The 27,869-nt window shown below is 40.3% G+C and overlaps 1 protein-coding gene across 41 annotated transcripts in view; it reads right to left on the minus strand.

The window, feature by feature from the left end:
- The window catches only part of NRXN3 (neurexin 3), a 1,038,943-nt gene that overhangs the window by 536,217 nt on the left and 474,857 nt on the right, over positions 1 to 27,869 (minus strand). For all 41 annotated transcript variants that reach the window (XM_030007362.2, XM_030007358.2, XM_030007356.2 and 38 more), the window contains one exon: positions 15,689 to 15,808. In XM_030007362.2, coding sequence (XP_029863222.1) covers positions 15,689 to 15,808 — 120 coding nt within the window. The remainder of the gene's footprint in view (positions 1 to 15,688; positions 15,809 to 27,869) is intronic.

Raw genomic sequence — 27,869 nt, forward strand, 5'->3', positions numbered from 1 at the left:
CTTCTAACTTACAATCCAAGTTTTGGCTCCAAACAGTGAGAAGGCAGAGAAAGAGGCATCCATCACATTAACTGAATACAGCAAATGCTTGGCACTTGATCAGCAGTAGGATGCTCTCCTGACAGGAAGAGGAAGACTGCGAAATGAAGAGCAATAGTGGCTCTCCAAGGTTGCTCAGGGACAGAGATCCCCACACAAGTAGTAGGGAAGGGATGTACCCCCAGCTAATACTTTGGATTTGTACTTCAGAAGAGAGGACTGCATCAGTTCTAAGAAGGAAATACATCACACTGTCTGTGATATTACCCTTTCAAAGAAGTAAAAATATTGTCTCAATGCACTACCTAACCAGCCAAAGGAAACCAGAGAGAATAGTCTCAACCTATGTACAATGAAACAAACCTCCAGCTACTTACTGTTACAGCATAATTCCAGAGCTTCAGGTACAGTTTAGGAAATGGTGTAGTGCTATCTTCTCTCTACATTCAGACAATATTCATCGCTGTCCAATGTTCATCCATAAAATAACTTGCCTTCAGTGAAGTTAGAATGCATGGGCACCATAGAGCCAAGGGTTTATTTGCTGCATCAACAAGGCCTAACCCTGAGTGTCTATACCTACTTCTAGAGATGTCTAGAACTAACTTTTGCAACAAGTCATTTCGTTAGTAACTCCTTACTTAAAGAAAGAATAATTTCTTTTGTGAACTAAGGCAAAGAGATTGATGGTGGGAAGAGAGGAGACACTCGTAGAACATTTGCCTTCTGACTGACTGCATACTAATGCTGTGTAATTACTGGAAAAGCAGCAGCAGAAGGGATAAATAAATAATCTGCACCTTCTACCTACCTAACTTCACCACCAGAAAGCATCAGACCATTAGAAACAGAGCAGATACATAGTTTGGGGTTGGTTTTTTTTTTTTTTAACTGCTGGTTCTTCGAGGGGTTGTTTTAGAATTGCCTTATTTATCACTATTGTCAATGACCATTAAATTTCCTTCATTGAAACAATGAAAAATCTTTCCTTCTCATCTAGAGATGCTCCCAGAAAATTGAGAAATACTTCAGCTGTGACACAGAAGGATTGCTCCTTTACTCTTCTGGTTTTCAATGTATATACTCATGCCTCCAGTCACCTTTCCTTGCTGAATCTTCACAGCTTTTAAGGTCCCTCAGCAACCTTGCCCAGCTGATAGAAACAGTCTCCTGTTCTTCATATGAGATAACTGACAAACTCCATTCATGCCATCAGGAACAGATCCTATGATGTCAGAGAAAAGCTGAAATAGGATCCCCCGAAACGGCTAACATGTATGGCAGGACATAGGAAACAAGTTCAGGTTTTGGTGGTTTGTTTGGGGTTTTTTTCCCTTTTTTTTTTTGTTTCAGCTGTGCTTATTCATGATCAAATTTAGCCTCTTCATAGTGCTGGAGCAAGCTGACATCATTGAGTGTTCCATTTAGTTTGCAAAGTAGGAGGATGTTCCCATGCCATCTGAATGTAACCACTCTTAAACAATTTAGCACTGTCTCTACCAGACTTCTCCCTACTGCTGATCAGTAAATATGTGAGTGAAACATTTTTAGGTTCAGTTCTTCTGAAGCAGAAAGGCAGACAAGAGTAGCAAAAGAATCCTCTACTTGGCCTCTGAACAGTGAAGCAAACACTCAGATGGTGATCCTCCACAGCTGCCTTCTGGAGAAGAAAATGCCTGCTTGAAATGCCACCAACTCTAATAGCTACGTGACAAACCGTGAAAAAAAACACGGAAGGAAACCCATACAGAGAGCTTAAGTGGCAGGCAAAGATTTAAAATTTTATTTGACTGATGTCTTTGCAAATATGAAGGATGTACATAACACTAACGTTAGGCACAAGAGAATAAGAAACCTAATTTAGGAGTATGAAATTGCTTTTTGAAAGAGTTTTGAAAAAAGCTTATCAATTAGGCTTTCAGAAACTCCTGTCCCACAGCTGCTTTCAAACTCTTTTCTAAATACTTAACCCTTTATTTTATTAGAATAAACTTCATTTTTTCTTCTTTTTCTTAAAGCTTATTAATGAGTGTGTCTTTAGATGAATGGACCAACACTGGACATGCCATTCTAGGAACCAGTGAAGAACTTGCACAGCATGCCCATCTAACTTCACATACGCATTTTCAGGTTCTCGAGCTGTGTCTACAACAGACACTTCCCAGGCACCATGTAGAAGACTCAAAGGGACCTAAGATCACATCTACTTATGATGCAAACCAGTGTAGTTCAACTGAGTTCATGGACAGATGAATAAAGCAAAGCCACTAACACATGAATTGCAGCAGCCTAGGAGAAGACCTTCACAACACCCCATGATTACTATACAAAGGAAAAGTCTTAGTCAGAATTTGCTTCCTACAGATTACAGGGGATGGGGCTCTATAACTTCCATGCAGAAAGGAAGGAGATAAATGAATGGCAACACTAACATCACATTAAGAGAAAATTTAGTTTTCGTCAGAGAGTCCAGCAGGACTCTGCCATGGGAGATTTGCTGGATCAAAAGGGAGCAGACAGTTTTACTACCCAGGCCACAAGGTTCAAGGCATAGGAGGATTGTGGGCCTTGCTATGCTATTTCCTTTTCTTTGGTGTGTGAAACAGAAGATAATTCTCAGGTGGATCCACCAGAGTTATTCAGAAATGTCTTTGGGGATTACTGCAGCTGATCACTCTGCTTGCTGGAGTTTGTATTGTGCTGGTGAGCAACTGAAATCATAGGATTTCTGGTACCAAGGACCATCCTATTGCAGTTAGGAAGAGATACTTCCACTATCAGGTTTACAAGTTTTACAGGTTTCTGAGAGCATCTGAGCTTAACCTCTTTTTTCTGAGAGGACCAGCACTAACAAAACGTCAACATCAAAAGTCAAAGCCTGCAAAAAGCAAATGCTAGAGATCGTGAGCAGTGGCTTAGTCAAAATTTCCTGTTGGATTCCCAATAAAAAGAAACTACAGTCTTCAGCATTCACTGAGTACCACTTACTTACCTCGGCAACATACAGTTTTTTTCAGCTTTTGACCTCTCTGCTGTGACCACAAGCCCTAATTAGGGCCAAAAAGTAGGAAAACTGTTCTGATATTGAAGCTTTTCCTCAAGAACTCTTCAAGATCTCCTTCCAATTCCCCAATACATTCCTCAACATAAGCTACCTACTTGCCATCATGGTGTAACAGCTGTTATTTTCTCAAAGCCTGAGACAGATTTGAACCAGAGGAAGATGTGTAACTAATCCCAAACCAGCTAGTCCCTGCCACCTTCCAACTGCTTTTTGAAGAGGAAGCTCCCCTTAACATGAAAACAGTCTCACTGCCTGCTGTAGTTAGCAGTTCCCAGATTGAAAAGATGTATAACGCATCAGCAGCAAATGCCAAAGGGAACCTAGAGCCCTTAAAAAACAAAACAAAAAAAACCAAACAAGCAAGCAATCAAGGAGCAAGGGAAACTTTGCTCCATGCTTAATAGTTTTAAAATTCTGTCCCTGGAGAATTCAATTCCTTCTGCTCTGATGTGTCCTGCTGTTTAACTGCAAGCTCTGTTGACTCACAGCTGCTGCTCTGTGCAGGCCTTGGGCTGCCTTCAGAGGGAGGCACATGGAAATGGAAAATACAAAAAAAAAAAAAACCAAAAAAAACCCAAAAAAAAACCAAAAACAACACTTTCCCCCACTCAAAATAGCATGCCCTGAGTCAGAGAAAAGACAGCAACAGAGAAGGAAGTCAGAAGTCTGCATTATGCCAGTGATGACAGGGTGAGCCAGGACAAAAACTGTTACTTAGCTGATGCTACTCTTCTTAGATCAAAAGTCCCCACACAGAACAGACCATGCTTTGTGCTCTACCTCACCCACGCCCCTGCTTTCAGATCCAAAATGGCCTCAAGTTCTTGACAAATTGTGGTCCAGTCTGGTCTTCAAAGCTCAGTATAACCTATATGTAGTAAACATGAGTCACTTAATTAGAACAGCAAGAAGAGTTATTTGCTAACACATATTCTTGAAGAGGGCTAAGGAAATGTCACACTGTATGCAGAAAACACCCTCAGTGTTATCCATAAAGTCTAGATCATAGTTTTCAACACCCTATGCCTTGAAGCCATAACTACTACACCAAGATAAGACATCCCCAGATAAGGTTCTGGGGAGGACTTAAAGAGAATAAAAAACAATCAGTGCAGCTTAGCTTTTATTTTTTGCTAAATTTTCATAGTAGCAGAAGCAAGACACTTACTGAGAAGTGACGAGAACCACTACCTCCAAGGTTAAAAATCTCTCTGGTATATACCTGATCACACTCGGAAGTGTTTCTGAAGTTGTATCTGGGTATTAAAATTTGAGTGAGAAATCAGAGAAGAGCTTTGAGCATTGGAACAATTACTAGCAACTTGAAAAACTTGCCAGAGGTATCCAAGTAAGAAGCTTCTCTTGCCCTGGAGATACATGACACGGCATTTACATGCCACAGCTCATGGGGACTAATGGCTGTTGGCAGGAACTGCAGCTCATGTCCAGAATGTGTCCTGAGCTAAGTGACTAAGGAACAATCCTTATACAATGGTGTCATCAATTTAGTTAGGTCCTGAAGTTGCCAAGTTGAGTGAAATGTAAGAGTTATGCAAATTGTAAGATGTGCATTAGGAGTTCTGCTGAAAGGTATTTGGGTATTTGAAATGGAAAACTGTTACTGACTTGCCCTGGAGTTGTAGTTGTTCCACATTAATCCAGACCAGTTATAAGGAGTTAAAAAGCGGGGAGGGAAGCTGGTCTCAGCCTCATTTAGGCACATAAGGATTTTGTACCACTTCTCTACTTGTCACCTCCACACCACTTAGGGGAATTTGAGACTAGAAATTATAGATCAGGAATCCACTCTCTATCAGTACAAAAACAGGAAAGTGCAAGTTCAAGCTTTTGGAAAACGCTAAGAACAAAAGCAGGAGGACAAGTGAGATCAAGACTGTTCTTCACAGAAGCATGAGGAAATGAGAGGCAGAACTGTGAAGACACTGAACACATATCTACGACACACGAAAGTATGTGTGGTAATCAGGAAGCTAAAATGGCAGGCTCCAGGGACACACAATGGGTGAAGAAGCCTTTCACTCCAGGCACCTGTTTCTGTAAAGAAAGCAGCTGTTCTGCAGAACAAATGCAAGTTCTCTATCCACGATTTCACAAATAACTAATGAGTCACTTCTATCACTTTCCACACTGACATTAAACTCATTTTAGCAACCCAAGGCAGGCTAATACCGTGTCGTGCGAAAAGTGACTTTCCTTATTCCCCAAGAGTGTCTTTCCACTTTGTGGCAGAAGCTCAGTGGACTTCAGCCTTTTCAAACACCAGCTTCCAATGTTTCCTCCTTGCAGGGACAGTATCCCCAGGTCAGTACTTCTCTACTCCAAATCTAACTGAAAGCAGGAAAAATAAAACACACAAGAGCTCCCAAAACCACAGCTTCCACATAAATAGGAAAGCATGGGGTACGAAAACAAGGAGAGCAGAACTGCTGATTATTTTAAGTGACATGATCAGATAATTTAAGTTTCCAGGGCTGAAGCCCTGGAACATTTTGCACAAGATCTAAATAAATAAATAAATGTGGAACTAGGCAGACCCCTGCAACATGCAAAGATCTTCATGACTTAGCAGGCTATCAGCAAGGAATGACCACAGACAACAAGACACAGTCTCAGCTCTACTGTTTGCTACTTAGAACGGCTGCTCTGAAACTATGGCATGTTGAATTAGCCTCCAGAGGGCTTCCTAAGCTCTCTCGAGTCATGCCAAAGCCACAGAACTCAGTAAACATTGAGGAAGACGTAAACTGCAAAGGACTACACAAAGCCTTAGGTGATTTTGGAAAATCTCTTTGAGATTAATTTGGAGAGGAGAAAAAGGCAACTGGAGAGATAGAGATTCTTTCTAACTTCATTTCAGGTTTTTGTATTCCAAACACCCACCAAGGGCCTAGGAAACGCCAAGCAAAGGATGCCTGGGGTCTGTGGGAACACAGCACCATCTCGTGGAGTGAAGGGAAGTAGTATAAGAAACAAGGAATAAGTATTTCAGCACTTCAGACATCTGCATCTTGGCTTTTTGACAGCCTGCTCTTCTAGCAGGTTAACAAATCTCTCTATTGAATTTGTGCTTTATAAAAAAAGTTCACTGCAGATCTATAAAGAACAAATGAACAACAAACAACTCCCTATTTTTATCTCTCAAACTCATCACTGTTAACATAAACACTGGAGGCCTCTTCATAAATAGAGTGTGGGCAGACAACCATCTGTACTGAATGCTATTTGCCAGCAGGCCTAGCGCAGCTGTGAGCAACACCCTTTTCTTGCAAGTCTGAATCTCCTGTGCATAAGGTGGGCAAAGAAAACAAGTCTTCAAATACTAAACTTGCCAGGACTAAAGACCTATACTTCCATCTATTCAGTACTGGAAAAGAAAAAAGCCCTTTTCCATTAGAAGAAGGAGTTGGAGGAAACTCAGAAAGGCAGCTACTCCACCCTTTCCAGTATTTGCTCCCAAACATGGAGATATGCTTACAGAGTGTCTGAGAGTGAGCAACTTAAGTTACTGAGATGGTTCACATCTTACTGATCATAAATAAGAACATCCTGGCACCACTGAAAGTATGAAAACCTGGTTAGTTTCTACTTCATTGACTGAACTGAGTTAGAAATTCATCTCTGCAACAGAAAGTGTTAAAGTGTCCTGGCTTCTAAAGGAGGTGGGCAAACACACAGGGGTCTGCATAGGAGGATGTAGTTCATTTTACTTTCTGTTTCATCCCAAGTATTGCACTGTACCTAGCTCCACTTTAGCAAATACTTAAAAGTTTATTCCTATTTCATCCTGGTCTCCAGGATGAAATTTGTTTAAAACAGGAAGCATTATGATATACTGTCTATGCATTTTGAATAACTCCCACAATGTGTTTAGTACAGGTCTCTCAAGAGTGATATTTGGGCTAAGTATATTCTCTGGTGTGCCTAAATTAAGTTTAAATGACTTGATATATCAATCTTCCATACACATGAGCCATCAGTAGCAATTCCACAACCAAGTGGGGATCTCTGTGAGGATGCTTGAGACAAAGCAAAAATTCATGTCCAAAGTATTCATCAGAAGTAACTATTACAGCAGGATGGGGTAAGGGATTTAAGCCTCCAGCCTTTTCTAGCTGGGACAAATGCTGAGTAGACTCACTACTGGTAACAAGTGCAAACAATAGAGAAAAAAGGCTGGGTTTTTTGTTGGTTTTTGGGCTTGGTTTGGGTTTGGGGTTTTTTTTTTTGGTTTTGATTTTTTGGGTTTTTTTTACTGCCAGTACAAACACCGAACTACGATTTGTGTTCAAACAACAGGAAGCACAGAAAATTCTTCTGACCTCAGTTCTCAGCATTCAAGTAACAATAACAAGATGAATTCTCAGGATGTTCTCCATGCCGCAGCATCATGTGGAGAAATCCAGACTAACCCTAAACTTAAGCATATAGGATTAGCACAGTGTCCTACCTGGTGTAACACCTCATGCAAATGTGTGCAACTCATCAATACTTCAAACTGATATTTCAGGTATCTACGTATAGCAACTCATCTACCACATATATATGCTGCACAGATGACAGTACTGTTACGAGATCAAAATCATGCCCCACTGGGTAACTCTGCATGTCCTCTGGAGTCAAACATGCCCACTGACCTCAAGATCAATACCAGTATCTCTCTCACACACACATACACACACACACACACTCCCTTGACCAGATTTTCTCTTCCCCCATATCACATACCTGGAATGTCTACAACCATTTGCCAGCAGTCAGATTCACAGTCACTGCTTCTGAGAACTTCTGCTCATTCACACAGAGCAAGAGCTTGAAAGCCAGGTCTGCTCAGTTCATTCTTCACTGGTAACACAAACAATCCAGTGTTACAACAGCAAAGCAGAAAAATGAGTCTTTGCTGATGTCAGCAGTAGTGCTGCCTTCTGTAACGTGCAGTTGGCTTAGATCCGTAATTTAAACTCTGGTGCACAGGCACTTCTCATGACAGTCTGCATTTCCAAGCGAAAGACACCTGACTGCTGAAGTCTCCAGTAGTAAAAAGAAATACCAATATTAGCCCTCTCTTCAGCATTTTGTGGTGTTCAATTATGAAATACCTGACAGATAAACTACTAAAGACACAGATGCTTCTAAGGGACCTACAAACTGTATGATGAATGGCTTGTGATTGCCATCTATCTTCATCATTTGCCTGAGATCAGCGGGGCAGAAATAAAACAGACAGAAGGTCACTTAGTGCAATCTGACCAGAAAAAAGAAAAAAAAAAAAAAAAAAAAAAAAAAAGAAAGAAAGAAAAGAAATATGACAGTTATGGGAAGCCAGCAAACCTGACACCAGCTTTGCTGTGGCCAAGCAGTGCAATTAGGTTTCAGACCAGAGACAAGAGGAAGAATAGAACTCCAACCACACTTCCTTCAAAATCAACATGCCAGAGTCTCTCTGGAAGAAAAAATTACTTATATTTGGCAGGTGTACTATTAAAGCCAGAGCCTAGCCAAGACACTCTGGTCTAGAGATCAGTTATGTTATCTGAGACACTTACTCAATGGACACAAGCACAACTACTATCAGGTTAAGGCTAGAGGCATTTGAACAAAAGCACACTATAAAGACCAGACAACTCTGCTTTCCTAGAGAAGGAGTAATTTTCTACTCTTTCCCCATCCCACTCAAGATCACCCTCTCAAGCACGCTGCTGGCAACAGAAACATCCTGAAAGGCATCTCCCAGGCCAGGGAGGCCACCACAATCCCACACTGCTCATCTCCAACACAGAGGTCTGGGAAGAGCCTCAGAGAGTCACAGCAGAGTGACTGAATAAATCATAACCTCTAGACAGAGGAGGATGAACTAACTTAGTCAACACTTTGAAATTAAAATTAATTGTCTTCTTTCTCAGGTTTTTAAGCAATCTCTGCTGATTTTCAAGATAAATTCATCATTTGGATGCAGCCAATGAATCCTGAACTTGGTTTTGAAAATGATGAAATCAACCACATCCCACTTTTTTTATTCCTCCTTCATTTTTTTTCTGTTCAGCACTATTCTAAAATTTTGACTGAAATATGCAAAGTTTTGCTTGCCCTAAATGTGCAGTTTTCACTGATTAAATTACTACCCATGAAGAAATTTCACCAGTTCTGCATGTACCCAAGAGTTTGAAATGAACTAACATTCACAGATTTGGAAGCTTTTTCTTCTGTGGACACCCATTAGCTAAGTGGGGTTTCAGTTAACACTTACACCTCAATAGAATTAATGGTATTTGATTATTCTTGGTTTTTTTACTGAAAAGCCTATTTTGTTCCACAATCAGAGAAATTCCTTTGTGGCCCAAAATCTCTAAGGACGGCAAAAGACAACCGAAATCCCAGGCTCCACTCCCAGTGTTTGCACAGGCCTCGGATGTCAGTATGCAGTGAAGCACCTCCACAAAGATAAATCAAATCCACCAAAAAATCCTCACCCCCGCAAAGCTTGATTCACAGGTACCCAAGCAGCCAGTTTCAATCTGCCCCTTGGGGATCATTATTAAGATAACTGTAATTAAGGTTTTGCATCTAATCCCCAGTGTTCCACAACTGAGATTACTATACCAGCTCCTGGGTAACAAGATTGCAACATAATAAAGATATGTCCCTATATGCAGTTAAACTCCACTGGAGATCAATAGGTAGCCTTCTTCCAATGACAGGCAATAATTAGCACATTAGGCAGCCTGGATAGTGAACAAGAATCTCCTTCAGGACCTCCAAGTCCTCCTGCCATTGTTTTTCTGTTAATAATTTCCATTGCAAAAAACAGGACAAGTATACAAGATGTCTCTCTCTCTCTCCCTGCTCACCCCAGCCTCCTCCCTTATGTAGCCCCAGGCTTGAAGGTTCAAAAGCCACCAAGAAGAAAAAAAAATTTAAAAATTCTAGCACTGCCTGCATCCATCTGCATGCTGGCATTCTCTCAGCTACCTGCGCCATGTAAATATTTCATGACATACATTTGTCCCTGCTAGTGACTAATCTTAAAGCTAGCTTTCAGTCTAAGGTATAAAAAACCCTATATAAATCTTAAGTACAAAATAATTAGGCATATTTGATATGTGGATTCAGAGTCACACACCAGATTTTGATCTGCCAATACTGGCATAAATCTTGACTTACGTCATTGAAATCAAAGAAATTATTTTGTATTTATAACTAAGTGTTACTGCAAACAAAGTCTAGTCCATAAAATACAAAGAGTAACTTCAATCTCCATGTATCTGTTCTCACCCATTAATGCAGGCTCCTCTTTGCAAACTGTTTTCTAAGCAGTCAGCCTGGAAAATAAACAATCATCTTGAGGACCCTACAGGAATAAGAAGGCAATACAGTGTGTACTACAACAGAAAACTCCATGCTGTCTGGGAAAGCACTAAGTGAACCTTATCCCACCTCATTAACACCATTACACCCTACCTATCATGCATCAGACTTTAAGCAATGGCTTAAAAGCACTAATGTCTCACTCAGTTGGGTACTGCAAAGATGGGAGAGCACACAAAACCCAGTTGGGGCAAAAAATGGACTAAAGATTATTGCAAGCCAGAACTTCCATCCAGGACGTTAGGCCCAACATGGGAATCACATTTTCATAATCTGTAGTGCCAGTTATGGCAGATTCATAGGGGTATGGAGACAACAATCAAAGCCAGCTGTACTTTCGCCTGGATTGGTGACTGGCATATCCTGTTGCAGATCAACAGCAACAGCTGCAAGATTAACAGACTTTTACAAGGGTTTTTCCCTTCTCTGCAAAAGTACAGGTACCATCTGCATACCATGTGGCACCCAGAATACCTCATACTGATGAAACCATAGCTGGTGTGATATTAATCTAGAGTATTTAGGCAATGCAATTGAGGCAATACATGTGCAGGGTATTACAAGGAAAAAGCTACATTTAAAATTAATCAAATCCTTGTTACACCTGACAATTTAGAACACTTAATTTATTAACTTACATTTAGTGGAAAGATGTAGTTAGAGATCATCATTGGCAAATAGAGCTTGGGGTGACAGAACAGACAATCCTATTTTGCTGTACCACATTTCTGTTACTGCTGTCAACTTACATCAATGTCTTAACAGAGATCACACCCTGGGTGTGCCATTACTGAAGGAACCGTTTCAGAGGCCAGCTCTTTCATGGGGCAAAACACCCAGAACACAGTACCACTCACTCAGATACTTATAACATGAAAAGTGATAACTATTGCCATGACTACCAAAAAGTATCACGTAAAAAAATACTGTCAAAGAGAGCAGAGATCACAAGGAACAAAATCATGGCAAGAGCCTTCTTTGACATGTTTATGAAAATGACATAGCTGCTGAGCAGTGTCAGGAAGAGAATTAAGCAACTGCTTGAACTGCTCAAAGGTTGATAACAGAAGCTATAATCACTGCCACCTGTAAAAAGTCTCTCTCCTATTGAAGTCTGTAGCACGGCTGGACCATAGCTTATGTGCTGACAGCAGCCAGGTGTGCACAGATATCAGTGACTGATTGCAGCTCTCATCCTAAATGCTCCTTCTGCCAAGCTGTTGAAGCAATTGTAATTAAATTACTCACTAGAGACCTAGCTACATTTTGGGGATTACAAAAGGATAAAGTTGGCTAGCTTTCACAATTGAAAAAAAGGAAACACTTTTCTGTCAGGGCACCTTGAGAAGTTGAAAGGTGCAGAAGAAGCAATTCCAAAAAGCACCTGTCACTCAAATTCCCTCTTTCTCACCCAAAACAGGGACAGCCAAATTCCTCCCCCAATGTTGACAACACTACCCATCCTGGATGAATCCCAAAGGGAACATGGGGCAAGCAAGCTCTTGATCTGCAGCCTGATATACAATCATAGATTCTATGATGTTTTACAGCTGTTACTCAAAGGAGGGGAAATGCCTTTCAGTACAAAGAAAGGCAAAATACATTCTTAAACCACTCAAGTGCTAAAGCAATTATGTAGTGGGTTATTACTAAGCATCAGAAAAGTGCACGGTGCTTTAATAAGAAGTAGCACTAGATCCTTGCCCTGAAGATGTTACAGTTCTTGGAGCTGCAGCACAAACGAAAGTAAACAGTGATAAGAAGGGTAACAGCAGTGTTCACAACCCAAACCACAATGCTACAAATTACAACATGTACTAAAGTACACAGTTACATTTCCCTCCTCTTTTATCCCAATTCTCAGACGATAAGGTCATTCAGAGACAGAAGACAAAGGCTTAGGGTAGGAACTGAAAGTGAGCCATCAGCTAGAAAACACTAGTTATAGTAGAGGGTACGTAAAAGAACACCGAGTAAGCGAGGGCAAAGCATGAGGAGGGAAGTAAGTAGTAGGCAGGGTGCCCGACCTGCTGTAATGAAGTATGATTCACTCAAGATAAATCAGAGGTGACTCTTGCTTCATGTAGGGTGGATGTCTCTGCAGTATGAAAGGCAAATCCCTAAGTGTGCTGATATTTAAACAGCTGACTGGTTTAGCCATGCATGAGTAATGAAGTCTATGCAGATTTATTTTCTATACACTAGCAACCTCTTGCTCTCTGACTCAGTAAGTGATAAGCTGGGCACATTAGAAATGAATGGGTGATAACTAAACATGAACAATGAAGAGAGTTTCTTTAAGTAAATCAAGCTGAGCATGCTGGCATTGACATTAAAGGGAGGTCATGACATCTAGACAAAAATTCACCCGGATGGTGAAAAACGCAAAATACCAAGGGAGAGGTAATACAGTCCATCTACCAGCTGGGGGTCTGAATCGTGCCATGGAGCTAGCTGTAACTAAACAAAAAAGTATTGGTGCACCAAGCTTTCTTGAGTATTGCTAAGACTGAATGACTTTGCAAAGTTTACACTAGCAAATAACAAATCACACTTATCAATATTTAATTGGGGATGATCTAAAGAGATCATCAAGAATAATTGAAGAGAATACCAGACATGCCATTTTTCTATCTCAGAGGCACAGAAATATTCTGCATCAAACACACGGAAACACAAATTTTCCAGTGTGGACACTTGAGTTGATTAACAGAAATAGAAAGACAAAATACATTCAGTAAGTCCTCCTTTTGCTACTATTTCCATTGTGTAAATCTAGACCTCTTGTATTGACTTCTATATTTACATCAGTGGGAGACCACAATTCACTTATAAAATAGAAATAGCCATCTACTAAATTAATAAAATTAGACTCCTGTCGCAGAAAAAAGTTCTACCAAAAAGCCTGATGCATTTCTAAATAATAGCAAGGCTTCAGGTTACACAGAGGTTATCTCCCCCTGCCTGTACTTGCACTAAAATCCAGTCTAAAGAACATTTAATTCAATTAACTTACAAGTGTCTGTACTTCCATTAGACTCAGGTATAGTAGAAACCACATCTAACAGAGAGGAACAGGAAGGAAACCTTCTCCCTCTCCACAGCCTGCAACGCTTTATAACTTCATTAGGCAACTGGGAGTAGAACTATGTCTTAAATGTCCTGATACATAGCAAAGACTAAAAAAAAAAAAACCCCAAAAAACCCACACCAACACAAGAAGATGTTATACGCACTTTTTGAAGATCCTGGCTGAAGTCTCGTCGTGTTCCAGGAGTCCACATGACTTACCTTTCCAGACCATTTTGAAATGCACATCCTCCTGTGAGCATTTCTAAGTCACCAGCCAGGCCTGACACTGGGAGGCTGGCTACTACATTGCCCACATTACCCCCACTCATATCAAACCCCCATCTCCGCTCTGCATGGTTTCCAGCTGTCAGCTCAAAAAGCAGCAAGGAATCCACAATTACAGACACAGGAACCTGGCTTCCTGACACTTCAGTGCCTGCTCTAAGACATTAGCAACAGTATAACAAGGGCACTGTGACGTTCTGAAGCTGTGAAGCCCAGCACATTAGAAACAAAACAGACAGTATCAATAATCTCTTTAGAGATTTCCTGAACATGTACTTAAATGTAGCCCAACAGGATTCAAAGTAGCATTTCTTTTACACAACAGGTTTATAACCTGCTATGCTTAGCAAGTCTAAACGGAATAATTGAAGGAGTAGCGCGAGAATGGGAAACTGGGTGTCCAATTGACAAAAGCAAACCGGAACAAGGATGCAGAAAATCGGAGCCAGATCTTGTGGCTCCAATATGAAATGTTTCTTCTGGACCCAAAGGAGTCATTCTGGATTCCAAAACAACCCAAAACCAGATGTGGCGTTACAGCCAGTAAATCTGTGTCTGTAGTACCCTTCTTATACAGTCTCTATCAAAATACAAATGCTGATGGGCCTTTCCAATACCTGTTTGGGAGAACTATGCTGGGAGAAAGGGGAGACCAACACAGATAACACCACATTTTATCAGTGACTCAGAAAGGCAGGCTTTTTGGCCTTCAGCAGAAACAGATTGTCACCGCGTGTTAAACAGCTTGTCATATGTGCCGTCAATTCACCCACATCTCAAACTTCTAGGAGAAGGGTTGTAGATATGACAGTGCTGTGGCAACTAATGTTGTGTGGACCTTGCTGGTACCATTAATACAGTCTACCGCAAATACCCTTAATGAAGAGCAGCAGCTTGTGAGATGCAGGTGGTCGGAGCAGACTCTAAGACTCTTTTCTGGTCTTAAAATTTACACACACAAGGAACCAAATTATTGAAGCCTACTGTTTTACTTACAATGTGCTCCCTTGTTCCCTGCCTCGAAGCAGGGAGGAAGAAGAGGACTAACTGTCACCTTGAATAATAGAAGTGGAGAGAGAGTAGAGCTGATCTGCTCTCTCCAGGCAGAAGCAAAGGCCATATCAGGATGAGTAGAGGGAATGCCTGAAAGCTGATTATCTTCCCCCTAAAGGAAGGCTTCAGGGTTTTGTTCAATTATTTCATCAGAGATCTTAATAGTAATCAGCCAAGAAGAACATCCAATGTTTTGAGATGAAGCAAATCAATATGCCAAGAAGCACAACACTGTTGCTGTATGTTTAATTGACCACCTGGTTTTAACTGAACGTTCTAGCAAACAGTACCCAATTTTCATCTTAGCATACAGTTAGTAATTCAGAAGACAATCCAGAACACTGCTCAGCAGTTTTACGTGGATTCCATGCCTTTGGCATCAAGGTTTGAATGAAAACCTCAAAGCGTAATTCAGTACCCAAAATCTAGCCTTTTTTTACCTGTGTAAATATTACACGCAATATATAAAAGTCATTCCTGGTTTCTCTAAACCAGGAATCCCATTAACATCAACTGGCATCATTGGTCTAGTTGAGTTAGCTTTTGAAACAAAGAAAAAAAAAAAAACCTGCATACCAAATTGCCTATTTTTGTTTTAACAAGGAAACAGAAAAAATATAACCTGCTGTATCTAACCTGCTGTATGCTTCAAAGAAACCTTCCAGGAAACAAAGGTTGGCTTTGACACTGGGAAAGTTGTATTTCAATTGAAAGTAAAACTAATCACATGTTCTCTGTGCTCCCATCCATCAGAACTCTCAGCTCACCAATCCAATAGAAAAGCCTACTTACGGTCATTACACTGGCTCCCAGAATATGAAGTCATGGAGCAATCACAGGTGAAGCCTTCCCACTGCTGATTACAGATGCCCTGATTCGCACAGGAATCTTCCTGGCAGGTAGTGCTTGGTCCTGAAGAAGATATGACAAGAAAAGGGTGAAACAAAGCTGAGAGAATCATTTTAGTCAGGTCCACAAAAGCTCCCATTCATCATTACCATTACTATCAGGATCCTCATGCAGAAGAAATAAAGCACTAACCAAACACTTCTTGATTCTTGGACATGCAAGAAACTCAGGTAAAAAGAGCACAATGACAACTGTACACTCCACGACAAAACAGCAAACTGTAACACAGAGCAAAGAGGAAGAGTGAAGAGCAACATACTCCCTCTTAGGCAGGCCCGACTCATGTTTGGTGCTTGCTCAAAAAAATTTACTGGAAAATAAGGTGTGATGCAAGGATAACAAACACTGCCATGTTGCTGTGCTTCCCTGGAAGTTTGATCCCCTTGTAGAAATGAAGGCTAAGAAACAGGCCCATGAACAATGCTTCATCCTACCCAAAGAACACTGATATGTGAATTGAAACTGAAGTTTTGAAGCCTCAGTTGGCTACAACTTTCCTTTATAGGTTAAGAAAAACAAACCCAAATGAACAAAAAAAACCCAAAGACTCTGACCAGTCCCATTACATAGGTTCCTCTGGAAATATGTCAATAAAGTCCCCAGAAAGGCATGACATTGGTCCACAACATGTCTCTATTCCAGACTGGTTTCCACAGCCTTTAGGGGAAGCAGAGATGGAAGCAGCTACTACTAACAGAACAGCCTTTCATTGTTCTGTGATTTGGAGCTAACAGTTGCTATCCTACTCAGATAAACCTTGCAACAGGCAAAAAAGTGATCTTCAGATCAGAAGGACTCTGTATGACAGCTAGTATGTCATCCACAAGAAGGTAGCTGGATTCTGCATCACCTGAGAGCAGACTTGAAGCTGCAAGCCATTGATTATAAGAACATGAATTCAGAAGTTGCTTCCTGGGAAAGTATTTTATCTTCAGCATTCTAGACAAAGGTATGCTGCTCCTATTGTGCAGTACTTCAAATAAAACGTAGAACTATAGTTGACATACCTACCATTCTATATCCTGCACTTGTTGGAAAAGAAAAAGAAACAAAAGAAATAGAGTAGATAACAGAGTAGAGGATCTACTGGCTAGGCTGCCTGAGACCAGTATGTTAACCACTTCCAGTCTAGGACAACAGCATAAGGATAAAGCAACAACTGTTCTACCCATCCCAGCATCTTCTGTCACAGTCTTTGTTAGCAACAGCAAGTCCATGAGGCTCATCCTACTCTTCATCACATCAGAACCACCATCTGTACATCACAGATGAGACAGGACACACCAAAGTGGAGACAGCATTTTCAAATGTTTTAACCCAAAATGAAACCTCTCAACCGCCATCTGACACCACCCACAGTGATTTCACCGAGTCCCATAGTTATACAGCATCTTTGATATTCAGATTGTGCATCTGGGCACTTCCATATTTACAAGCCTTTGCAGAACCCACATCATGCCATGATCCTCCCAACAATTCAAAGACCAAGCCAGGAACGGACCCTTACAGCTTTGGTGCAGCGTTCCTGTTCTTCCCACCAGATCATCTTTCCCCACTGCAAGAACAGAATGGGTGAATTTCAGTAGCTTTTTAGCTATTTGTGTTTCTTTACATCTCTCCTGCAATGAGAGGGACCATGTGACTCTCAGTAGGCAGAGAGTTTAACTGAACATTAACAAAAACCTGAGTTTCTTCCACAATCTGTTATGTTGTTTAAAAAAAAAAAAACAAAAAACCAAAAAAAAACCACACAAACAAAAAACCCCAAACCTCTAGGTAGAAACATAAGTGTGGATAACAAAAGCAGACAACAAAATCACTGAAAGAAAATTCACATATTGAAAAGAGGCAGCGGCAGCAGCCACAGCAAGAAAACCGTGTGTTACCATACTGAATGAAAGTTGAGCAGCATTTTTCAACACTTTTCTCCTCCCCTCCGCCTCTTCTTCCCACCCACCTGACTCTCATTTGCAGCTGTACAAATCCCAGTGCTCTCACTGGCACAGCATGAAGTTAACAGATCACTTCTAGAATTACAACAGTGCTGACAAACTTTACAGGGTGGGCTGGTAGGCACATGTATGTACACGCTTCCCTCCTGCCTTTACACCCATAGAAGACATGGATATAACTATATAGATACACATGCATCAGGCTGGGGGTCTGAGACTTGCTTCAGACTTAGTCTGGCCCAGCAAAAGAAGGGAGGACATTTAACAATCTCAAATAGAACGTTAACTGTCATTTTGCCTAAAATGTCTGAGTGATCCGAGGATAAGGGATAAGGAACCGATACCTCTCCTGTACCTTACTACACTATTATCTAACCTCTAACACTAAATATGAATGCCAATATTGCTAGAGGTATAAACAAGTTATATTTAAAAAAGAAAACAGAAAGCAATTATGACTATGCAAACTTGCTACAGCATCAACTGTAAACACCATTACATAGAAGCAAAGCAGAACATCATTTTCAATGACCATATTTCTCCTCTCTTCTTTTACTCTTCTAAGAGCACTTTAATGAGAAACTGGACTTGACAACGGGCATCATCTAATGGGGATATCCTTTGTCTAGGTGCCACAAGAGAAAGGACTGGTACTCTACTCAAGGAATAAGACTGCATGAGGCCTAGTACCTGTGGCTTGAGGTGCTTGTAGTGAGAGAGTCCAGAGAGCCAAAGGACTTGAATTCATGACCAGTATTGTGGTTTCTGAATTGTATTTTACAGAAACCAACTGTGAAGATGGAAACAATACTTTCAAAGCAGCCAGAGGAAAAAAAAAGAAAAAGAAAAAAAACCCACAATGATGAGGAATTTTGAAAGCCTGACAATACCACAAGGAAGCTCAAAGCCTGATATGCATCTTCAGAGTCAGTTGTGATAGCACAGCATAGATACTGGGTATTATGCTTTGCCTCAGTCCTTAGTACTATCGGCCATTTGCGTGGTAAAAGGATCTTTAAGAGTTCATCTACTCCTGCTGTTTACAGCCCTTGCCTGATGTCATAATCCTCCATCTGTGGCAACAAAATTTTGTTCAGAGCAACTAACAGGGATGTCACAGGGGATTAGGATTAGGGAGAAAAGCGACAGAAGCACAGGAAGGCTTATAAAACATGAAGATTGTGTTACCACACACATGCCCTTTAGTGTTAACGAACAAGGAAAGAAAAGACAACAAACAATTTACATATACAGCAGCAGAACTGGTTCTAAATTACCAATGTCATCAGGGTTCAGGTCTACTTTTAACCTCATTCCTTTGGCAACACTTACAGCAGCCACAGTAAGAGCAAAGTTTCAGAACTAGTCTTCATATAATAATCTGAGATACATCTGATAAATCACACTATGCTTTTAATTAATAAAATATGCATGCTGACTTTAATTTTCCCCTTAAATTTCCAAGACACTGACAACACTTGCTATTTCCGTTGAGCGCATTTTTGTTCAAAGGCCTTGGTTTTGTTGTCTGTCTGTAGCTGGGCTTGGCACATTGTCTTCTTCATGCCACATGCACAGTGGGAAGGGGAGTGAGTAGGTAGTACATACAGAATAAAAGTGGAGAAGTCCCCAGTGCAGAAAAGCATCCCCACTAGCAGAAGCGTGACTTGCTCTGTCTCCTCCTGTCCAGACTAAGCCTACCAACAGAGGCAGCTCCTTAGGAATATGAGATGGCAAAGCAGAATTTTTCAACAACGTCCATTTGATCTTTATTTCTGCATCTCTAATTTTTACTGGAACAGCTCAGTATCTAAGGATTTACAGGATCTGAGATCTTGTTGAGTCTCCCTCCCTGGGAAGAAGTCCAGTATTTACACTTTTCTTCCAAGTCACCTAGCTAGATGTATGGTTTGTTTATTAGTTTTACCACTAAGTAGTTGAAGAAAAATCACCTTAGACGAGTACAGTAGCCAGATCTCTTATCCATATTCTGCTTGGAAAAACTACTTTGTCTCGTTCTTTCCTGCAATTTCAGCTGTACGGAAGGTTTGTCTTTGCCCTAAAACTAAAAAAAATTTGAATTCTACTGCTGCGCCTTGCTAAAACTGCCATGTTTCATCCCACAGGTGGGCACGTTTCACTGGCAAGAGAAGCCATTCCTGCTGTGTCATTTGAAAGCTCTTTGCAGAGAAAGGAACTTTAGGAATAAAAGACAGTATTGTGTTTATCATTATGCCAAGTTACATGAGGAATCAGTTTCTTTGTACAACAGCTGCAGGATTATAACACAACTGCCTCGTGCTTTAATTGTAACTAGTGATAAGCATTAAGCTAAGCAAACCACTCTTGGTCTTGCACATAACACCTTCCTTCACATATCAAAAATTCACTCCTATTGAAAGGAATCTACCATTTGTGTTAACATTATTTTCTCAGTAAGTTGAAGATCTGCAACAGGCAAGGTTCAATGGCACCATGGGTCTGTTTTCAATCTCCATCTCCCTAAATGCTCCCATCTTTTTTTCTTGTACCTTCAAAGAGGTTAAGAAGAGATAGGAAAGTAACACATGCAAGACATCTTTACTGTCTTTGCAGAATAAAGTTCTTCTTTTGTCCTACAGTTCCTAAATTGCAAATGCCATCAAGCACTAAAATATCTCTACCACTACCAGTCAGATGTTATGATGGGCAATTTATACCTATGATAAATCTACAATCTACTTCTGTCAGCAATCCTCTTTCATAACCAGCAATAGTCTGCTTTTTTTAATTCAATGTACAGGCCCAGTACAGCTCAGAGAGGTGTCAGGTCTTGGAAACCATATGCGCTAGGTAGAATATAAAAACCTATTCCAGGACTTACTCTTAGTGCAGGTTAAGGAGCAAATGAAGTTAATCCAGCTAAGTTTTCCAATTTTAGAATAATGTGGAAAAGAATATTTTTTCTGAGTAAAGTGTGACCAAAATTGAGACTGAATCTCATGGAACCACCACTTCACTGGATGGACCATATCTCATATGCTGTAACTGTCAAACACCAATGGTGGCATGTTGACACTTACTTTGCACAAACCTAAGAAACTAAAGTACAGTCAAAGTTCAGTGCACGATTCAGAAAGTTAGATCCTGTATTTTGAGTCACAGGTAATAGAAAGCAGGAATATCACAGAGTAACTTTAACTTAGCAAACTAGAACCAAAAAATAAAAATGGATTTTCAAGGATTGCAAGGCCAGCTCTATGAGCTCTCTCAGTTCCAGATTTTGTTAAGAACTCATCATCCCTTTCATCGCCTAAATAAGGTTAGACATCTGGCAGGTTCCATATTTAAAGTTACCCATTGTCAGAAGTAACTCAAAAGCCAGCATTCTGCAGTCCTCTGAAAATACAGCTGTTTATTACAGTGCCTCAACAGAACCTGAACTCTTCACTCACCTGACGTCAGTTATGATACCAAGTCCTTCTGTTTTAAACATGTGGCTGGTCTAAAAATTTCAGGGACTGGGACTAGCTAAAATAACAAATATGCAAGTCTCCCATAGGAAGCACATTTACCTCAAGGTGAAAGGAGAAGGGAATCAGCAGCAATGGCAAACCACAGAGGATGGATCTACAAGGTGGTAGGGTTTTTTTTCCCCTCCATGGAACCTGGCATATACCTATCTTCCTCCTTCTTGTCACCCTGCCACTCCCCATCTCTAAGCAACCTAAAATGTCTTGAGCAAAGTGCTCATACATATGCTGGTGAGGGAAGAACAACAAAAAAAAAAAGGCAACAATACAACAAAAAGTCAACTGCAAAAAAGGGAGTATGGCTGGACCAGAGATGAGATAAGGGACAGGGAGATGCAAATGAAATAGAGAAAGTAAACAGTATCCAGACATTCAGACACAAAAACTGAAAGCAGAAAGGAAAAACTGAAGGGGCTGTATGTGACAAAGGAAAATATAGTCAATTGGAAAAACACCTTTCCCCACTACAAGTCACAGCGGTACAAAAGTACCGGGCCTCATGGTCTATTCTGAAATAGCCAAACCTATTTAGCAAAGGCTGATTTCCTGAAAAGCCAATAATCCACATTATGTCCTCAAGACAAAAGTTTCTCCTTAGGCTTCAATGTGATCAGGTGTCTCCATCTGAAGGGCAAATATTCCTATAGGGTTAAGACCGCTGTAAAAATATGAGCTTGAGCTGGAATAATCTTCACAGCTGTGACAAGCATTTAGGTTCCGAGGGCTCTGGAAAAACCAAATCAAACAAATCTGTCTGTTCTGGGAGCTCTTCTTCATACTGCATCCACTTCGATGGACATCAAGAGTCAAGCAGGAGCTCCTCAGCATGTATTCTGAATTCTGATGGACACACAAGTGACTAGAGAGAACAACACCGGCTGCAGCCAGAGAGACAGGGTACTTGCTGACATCTAACACAAGTCCACGTCCCAAATTACCTGCCACAGTTTGAATGCATGGCACAGAACACCTTAATCCTCAAGTTATTTACACCTCAGTGTACTTCCAGGATGCTTTTTCTCCCCACATCAGTCCCAGGCCACATATCCTTCCTATTCTTTCAAATGTCATCCTTTACCACTCTCATTTACATAAACTTCGGAAATCCCCTAGAGGCCGCATCTAATACTCTCTAAATCCTTAATCTCTGTAAAACAGAGTACGTCAATTTTTTAGTTGGGAATAGGCCAGAGATGCCAACAAAACATGGTCACAGTCAGATGCTCCACATGCATAGAGCACAATACATCCCACTAACTTCTGCCTACCTCTGGGCTGTCAAATCTTTCAGATTCAGTGTTTCATATACATTCAATGGCTAAAATTATCTCAGGCTGCCAGTATCTTTATCTGTTGGGTAAGAGGGTGCCTCCTAATATGCTTCTGTCTATTAACAACTGTTAATAATAAACTGTTTACCCATTAAAATCTTCTTGGTTCCTCCATAAATATTTTTATCCTTTTCTACTGAGCCATAGAATGCCAAACCCTACCTAAAAACACAGCTGATATTCTGAAGCAAAGGTAATTGCTACCTGCCTACACCTGGAATACGGAACAGGAATATTTTAATTTGAAAATTTCATCTATTGCATTAGTTCAGGTCCGCAACGTCACCAGGTTTTCACAGAAAACATGGTGAATAGAAAAGAAATTTATGAAGCACATGATTAAAGCCACAGAAACTTAATTCCAGTAATACGTAAAATGTTGGGAAGTCTTGTCTATCTCAGAGAGTGAAACAGGAACACTCTACATGTTTTCTCCTACAACAAAACCTTAGACTAAACCTGTGGCTTAGACACGAAATTGCAAGGTGATTAAGCTGATACCATAACAGATATCACCTGTGGCTTCAGGACTGTTAAAGAGAGACACATTGTTCAATGCCTCTGATTCCCCCCTCTGATATACCCAAGACCATTCTCTCCTTTTCCATTAAAAAGGAGGAGCATTTTCTTAAAATTCCACAACATTCAGGAACAAATTAATCTATACGTTATATTGCAGTCTCTCTAGATGAGTTGGAAAGTATACTTTCACTATCATGTTTAAAGGGATAGACTTTCAACACCATGGAAAACATCTCTCCAGTTGTACTAATATCAAAGTCCTATTAGTTTCTAATAAGCAGGTTTCCTCACTTACGTCCCAGGGAAATAGGGTATTTGTATCTAGTTGTTCCATTAAACCTTCCTTCTTATACATCTCCTAAGAACTAGCCTTCATCAAACTGGTTTTCTGTCAGCACTCTTTACCCCATCATCTCTCTGTAATTAAAGTGGCATGTTCTCAATTACTATCTGACCTCTCCTCTTTGAGCCATCTTCATTGGTTTCTCCCAATTTTCCCCCACTTTTCTACTGAAGCTACTCTCAGTCTCTTTAATGGCTTTCACTCAAGTATCTTTAGTATTTTAACAGCATCCACATAGTCCTCAACCTTTTGGCAACCTCGAACATCATTGATTGATCCCTTTTTACTTAGCAGGCCATAGTAATAAAAGATGTCAGTAAGAATGTCACGTGAGGATCAACATCATTAAAGGGTCCTAACTGCTTTGTAAAAAGTCAGAGACTATCCAGTAAAAGGTTCTAAAAAAGACCTATAAAAGGTACAAAAATTAGTAAATACAACAGGATCAGGCATGACCACTCATGTTTGATCAATTACAGCTTGTAAAATGCCATCTAACTACTAAGGGAATTTGTAGATAATAGGTTGGGTTTGGGGTTTTGTTTGTTTTTTGGTTTGTGTTGTTTGTTTTTTGGTTTTTTTTTTAACTGAGATTCCAGAAAGTTATTTCTGTGGGGTTTCGGTTTTGGTTTGTTTGTTTTTTTTGTTTTAAAGTCTAGGTTAAAAAAATAGCTTTTACCTTCTGGTCTCACTCCTTAAGATCAGTACTGAAGAATCCAAGTCAGCTTTTTGTTTTGTAAAGCTCTGAGGGCCTCCTTGTGCCTCTATACACAGCAGCTATTTGCCTGAACAACCATTAAGCATTCCAGGAAATCAACCTGTGCTCTTATGGATATTCAGAGATTGATACAGTCAAGCCCCCCACATCAACAAAAACACCTCCATTGTTTGCCATGTCCTTCTTCAACCCAGATATCCCCTCCAGAGGGACTGGGGTTTGTCACTCTGTTCTTGTCTCAGAGGTGTGACTGCATCTAGTAAAAGGCACCAAATGTTACATAAAAGCATGTTTCAGTTCAAACCAGTAATGGGGAAGAAGAATCTTCTCTACCTTGCAGGTCAGCTTTAGTCAACTCAACTTTGTTAGCAAAAAATAAATAACGAAACAAACCAAAAAAGCAAACCCAATAAACAACAGGCTAGTATAAAGGCAGATAAACCAGGGTCACATCACTTAAAATAAATAAAAGCAATTGGTATCTGTCATGGTTTAACCCCAGCCAGCAACTAAGCACCATGCAGCTGCTCACTCACTCCCCGCCACCCAGTGGGATGGGGGAGAGAATCAGGAAAAAAAAAGGTAAAACTCGTGGGTTGAGAGAAGAACAGTTTAATAGAACAGAAAGGAAGAAACTAGTAATGATAATAACAACAATAATACAATGACAGTAACAATAATAAAAGGATTGGAATATACAAAACAAGTGATGCACAATGCAATTGCTCACCACCCGCTGACCGATGCCCAGTTAGATCCCAAGCAGCAATCCCTCCAGGCCAACTTCCCACAGTTTATATACAGGACATGACATCCCATGGTATGGAATACCCCTTTGGCCAGTTTGGGTCAGCTGCCCTGGCTGTGTCCCCTCCCAACTTCTTGTGCCCCTCCACCCTTCTTGCTGGCTGGGCATGAGAAGCTGAAAAAAATCCTTGACTTAGACTAAACATTACTTAGCAACAATTGAAAACATCAGTGTTATCAACATTCTTCTCATACTGAACCCAGAACGTAACACTATACCAGCTACTAGAAAGAAAATTAACTCTATCCCAGCCGAAACCAGGACAGTATCACAGCCAACATGCATAATCAATGCATGCAGGAATGACAACATAAGGAACAAAGACACAGAGGGACATGGCTACCTTAACCCGACCAAGCAACAGATAACAAAACGACAGACAAGAGATAGGGAATGTGAATTCATTCACACATGCACACAGGAGGTCATGCAATTTACAGATAGTAGAAAGAGAAGAAAAAAAAATTCAGACAGATTTTGTCTCATTTGAGAAATACTTAGAATCCATTTAAGTAACAAACAAACAAAAAAAAAAATCTATTTGACTTCCAGCATATTAGTCAATAATATTTTTCTTTTGTTTCTACATCCAGGCTCTGGAGCTGAACTTAAATCTTCTATCTCTCATGAAAGCACAGATTGCCCTGGCTTTTTGTCCAAAGTGGATTTATTGCCAGAAAGCCATAGGGGACTGGTAACTCTGGAAGATGACAACCTCTGTTTATCCCAAGAACTGAACTTGACACTGGGTGTAAACTGACAGTAAAGCCTTGCCCCCTCACAAGCTGTTGCCTGCACATGGATTTCAACACCACCTTCAGAAAACTTGCATCAACAGGCAAAGAGACACCCAAGGCTTTAAACCCATATAATCTTCATCAGTTTTCATCAGAGCAATCAAAAGAAATGACAGTAGTACAAGGTCACTCTTTCACCTAGGTGGGAATGATCTTGTTATCTGTGGTCAAATCAGTCCACATGGCAAAACAGAATCATAAATCTACCAAGTCTGATTGAATATCCAAGTACACTTTCTGAAAATTGTAGAGCATAAAAAAGCAAACCAGAACAATACCACTGATGCTCTTCCATTTAGGCACAGGGTTTTTTTTGTTTGTTTGTTTTTTTAATGGAGTCCAGTTCATAGGGAAGCCACACAGATTTTTGATCTGTTACACCTTGATTCTATGTTTTCTCTTTCAGTATGGAAAAAGCAGAAGACAAAGATGGGAGTACAAGCAGCAGCTCCTGAATCCCTTGCCACTGAACGTTACATATTTCTATTATACAGCACAATGGGAACAACAAAATACCAAATCACTGACCTCATTGCTCAAAAGATGGGTAATTAAGAAGTGCATACACACCTTTATAACCTTCTGTTCTTAAAAAGTTCTAATATCACAGCTGATGTTGAAGAGAGATTGATAGCTCTCCCTTTCTCCCAGTGTCTCCTTTTACATTTACAACCCAATAAACTAGAACTGGCATGTACAGATGCCATTTCCTATGGTTCCTATGAAGTTTAACATTTTGAATCTTTGCTATTGTTTTGCAGCCCATGAATGACTCAACATGGCAATTACCTTCCTTTTTGAGCTTGTCAGATTTTTCTTCCCACTTCTGGAACTGTTCTACTACATAGAGCCATAAAATCCCCAGAGTTCTCTAAAGAAAATGCAGAAGAAACGGGGGAGGGGTGGAAAGAGGAGAAGAATGCATTTCTCCATACATCATCTTCAACACACATTCTAACAAAGTAATTTCTGTGTAACAAACAAGCGCTTTTCCTAACTGCCCTGCTCCTCATCTTTGTAGCTGAGCTGGAGGAAAACTTATTCGTTCTGTAATTCCAGTAGCACTACAACAATGCAATACAAAAGCAGAAAGAACAAGAAAGCTGTCAAACCATCATGGAGTAAATTAACGCTTCAGTCCTCAATGGACAACCTTTGATTCCACAGAGAAAGTGAAGTATCACCAGATTTGAAGTTTCACTACTGAGCAGATGAAGGGTGAAATCCTTTCTGACATTATCCTGCTGTGAGATTTTAAGCATGAGATTAGATTTTCTTTTTTCCACATACCACTTAGTATGCAAAATGCATTTCTGATTATCCAGCCTGTATGTGTCATTCATGCTTTTCATGCACCAGTGAATTCCAAAGGTTAACTATACTATTTCATGGAAAGTAGCACAAGATTATGATTTTACTGCAGAATCTGAAAGAAGATTAAGTTAGGGCAAAAAAAAGTCCCAAAACATCTGGAACAGTGTCAGCCAGTTTAATAATAATCACTCTCCTTTGTGAGAAGCTGTTATCAGTGGAACAGGTGAGGAAAGGTGAAAAGGAAAGGAAGAAGCCACATCTCTAAAGCACACAGAAAACTGCCTTGTAGAAGAAATACAATGTTCTTCAACCACTACTGTTAGGTTTGTTTGGCTGGGGGCAGGATATGGTGAACGTGAGTATTTAGAAAGTGCAGCTGAATTTCAGATAGCTCTAGTGCCCATAGTAAGCAATATAAGGATGTCCAAAAAAAGGAAAACACAGGAGAACATGTGGCAAATTAATAAAGAGGTGAAAAAATGCAGGAAGTACTCATTAATATTTAGGGCAACATCTTTAAACTCCACAGAATCTGCCTAACTTCTTCCAGGACCAGTAACGAAAAAGCAGTGAGTCAGTCAGTCTTGACTTTTGTGGATGGAATAAACTGATCCATTCATCTAGTAGTAAGGCCAGGAATGAAGTGCTCAGCAAAAAGAATTGATTTTAGAAGTCTAGAATCAAGGAGGAGCTGACCTGAAGTTTAAATTGGTTTACTTTCAAGAAGGGAGAGAAGGTCACCTGGAACAACTTCTTCCATCCTCCAA

The sequence above is a fragment of the Aquila chrysaetos genome, chromosome 2 (genome assembly GCF_900496995.4).
Source record: "Aquila chrysaetos chrysaetos chromosome 2, bAquChr1.4, whole genome shotgun sequence".
Taxonomy (NCBI): domain Eukaryota; kingdom Metazoa; phylum Chordata; class Aves; order Accipitriformes; family Accipitridae; genus Aquila; species Aquila chrysaetos.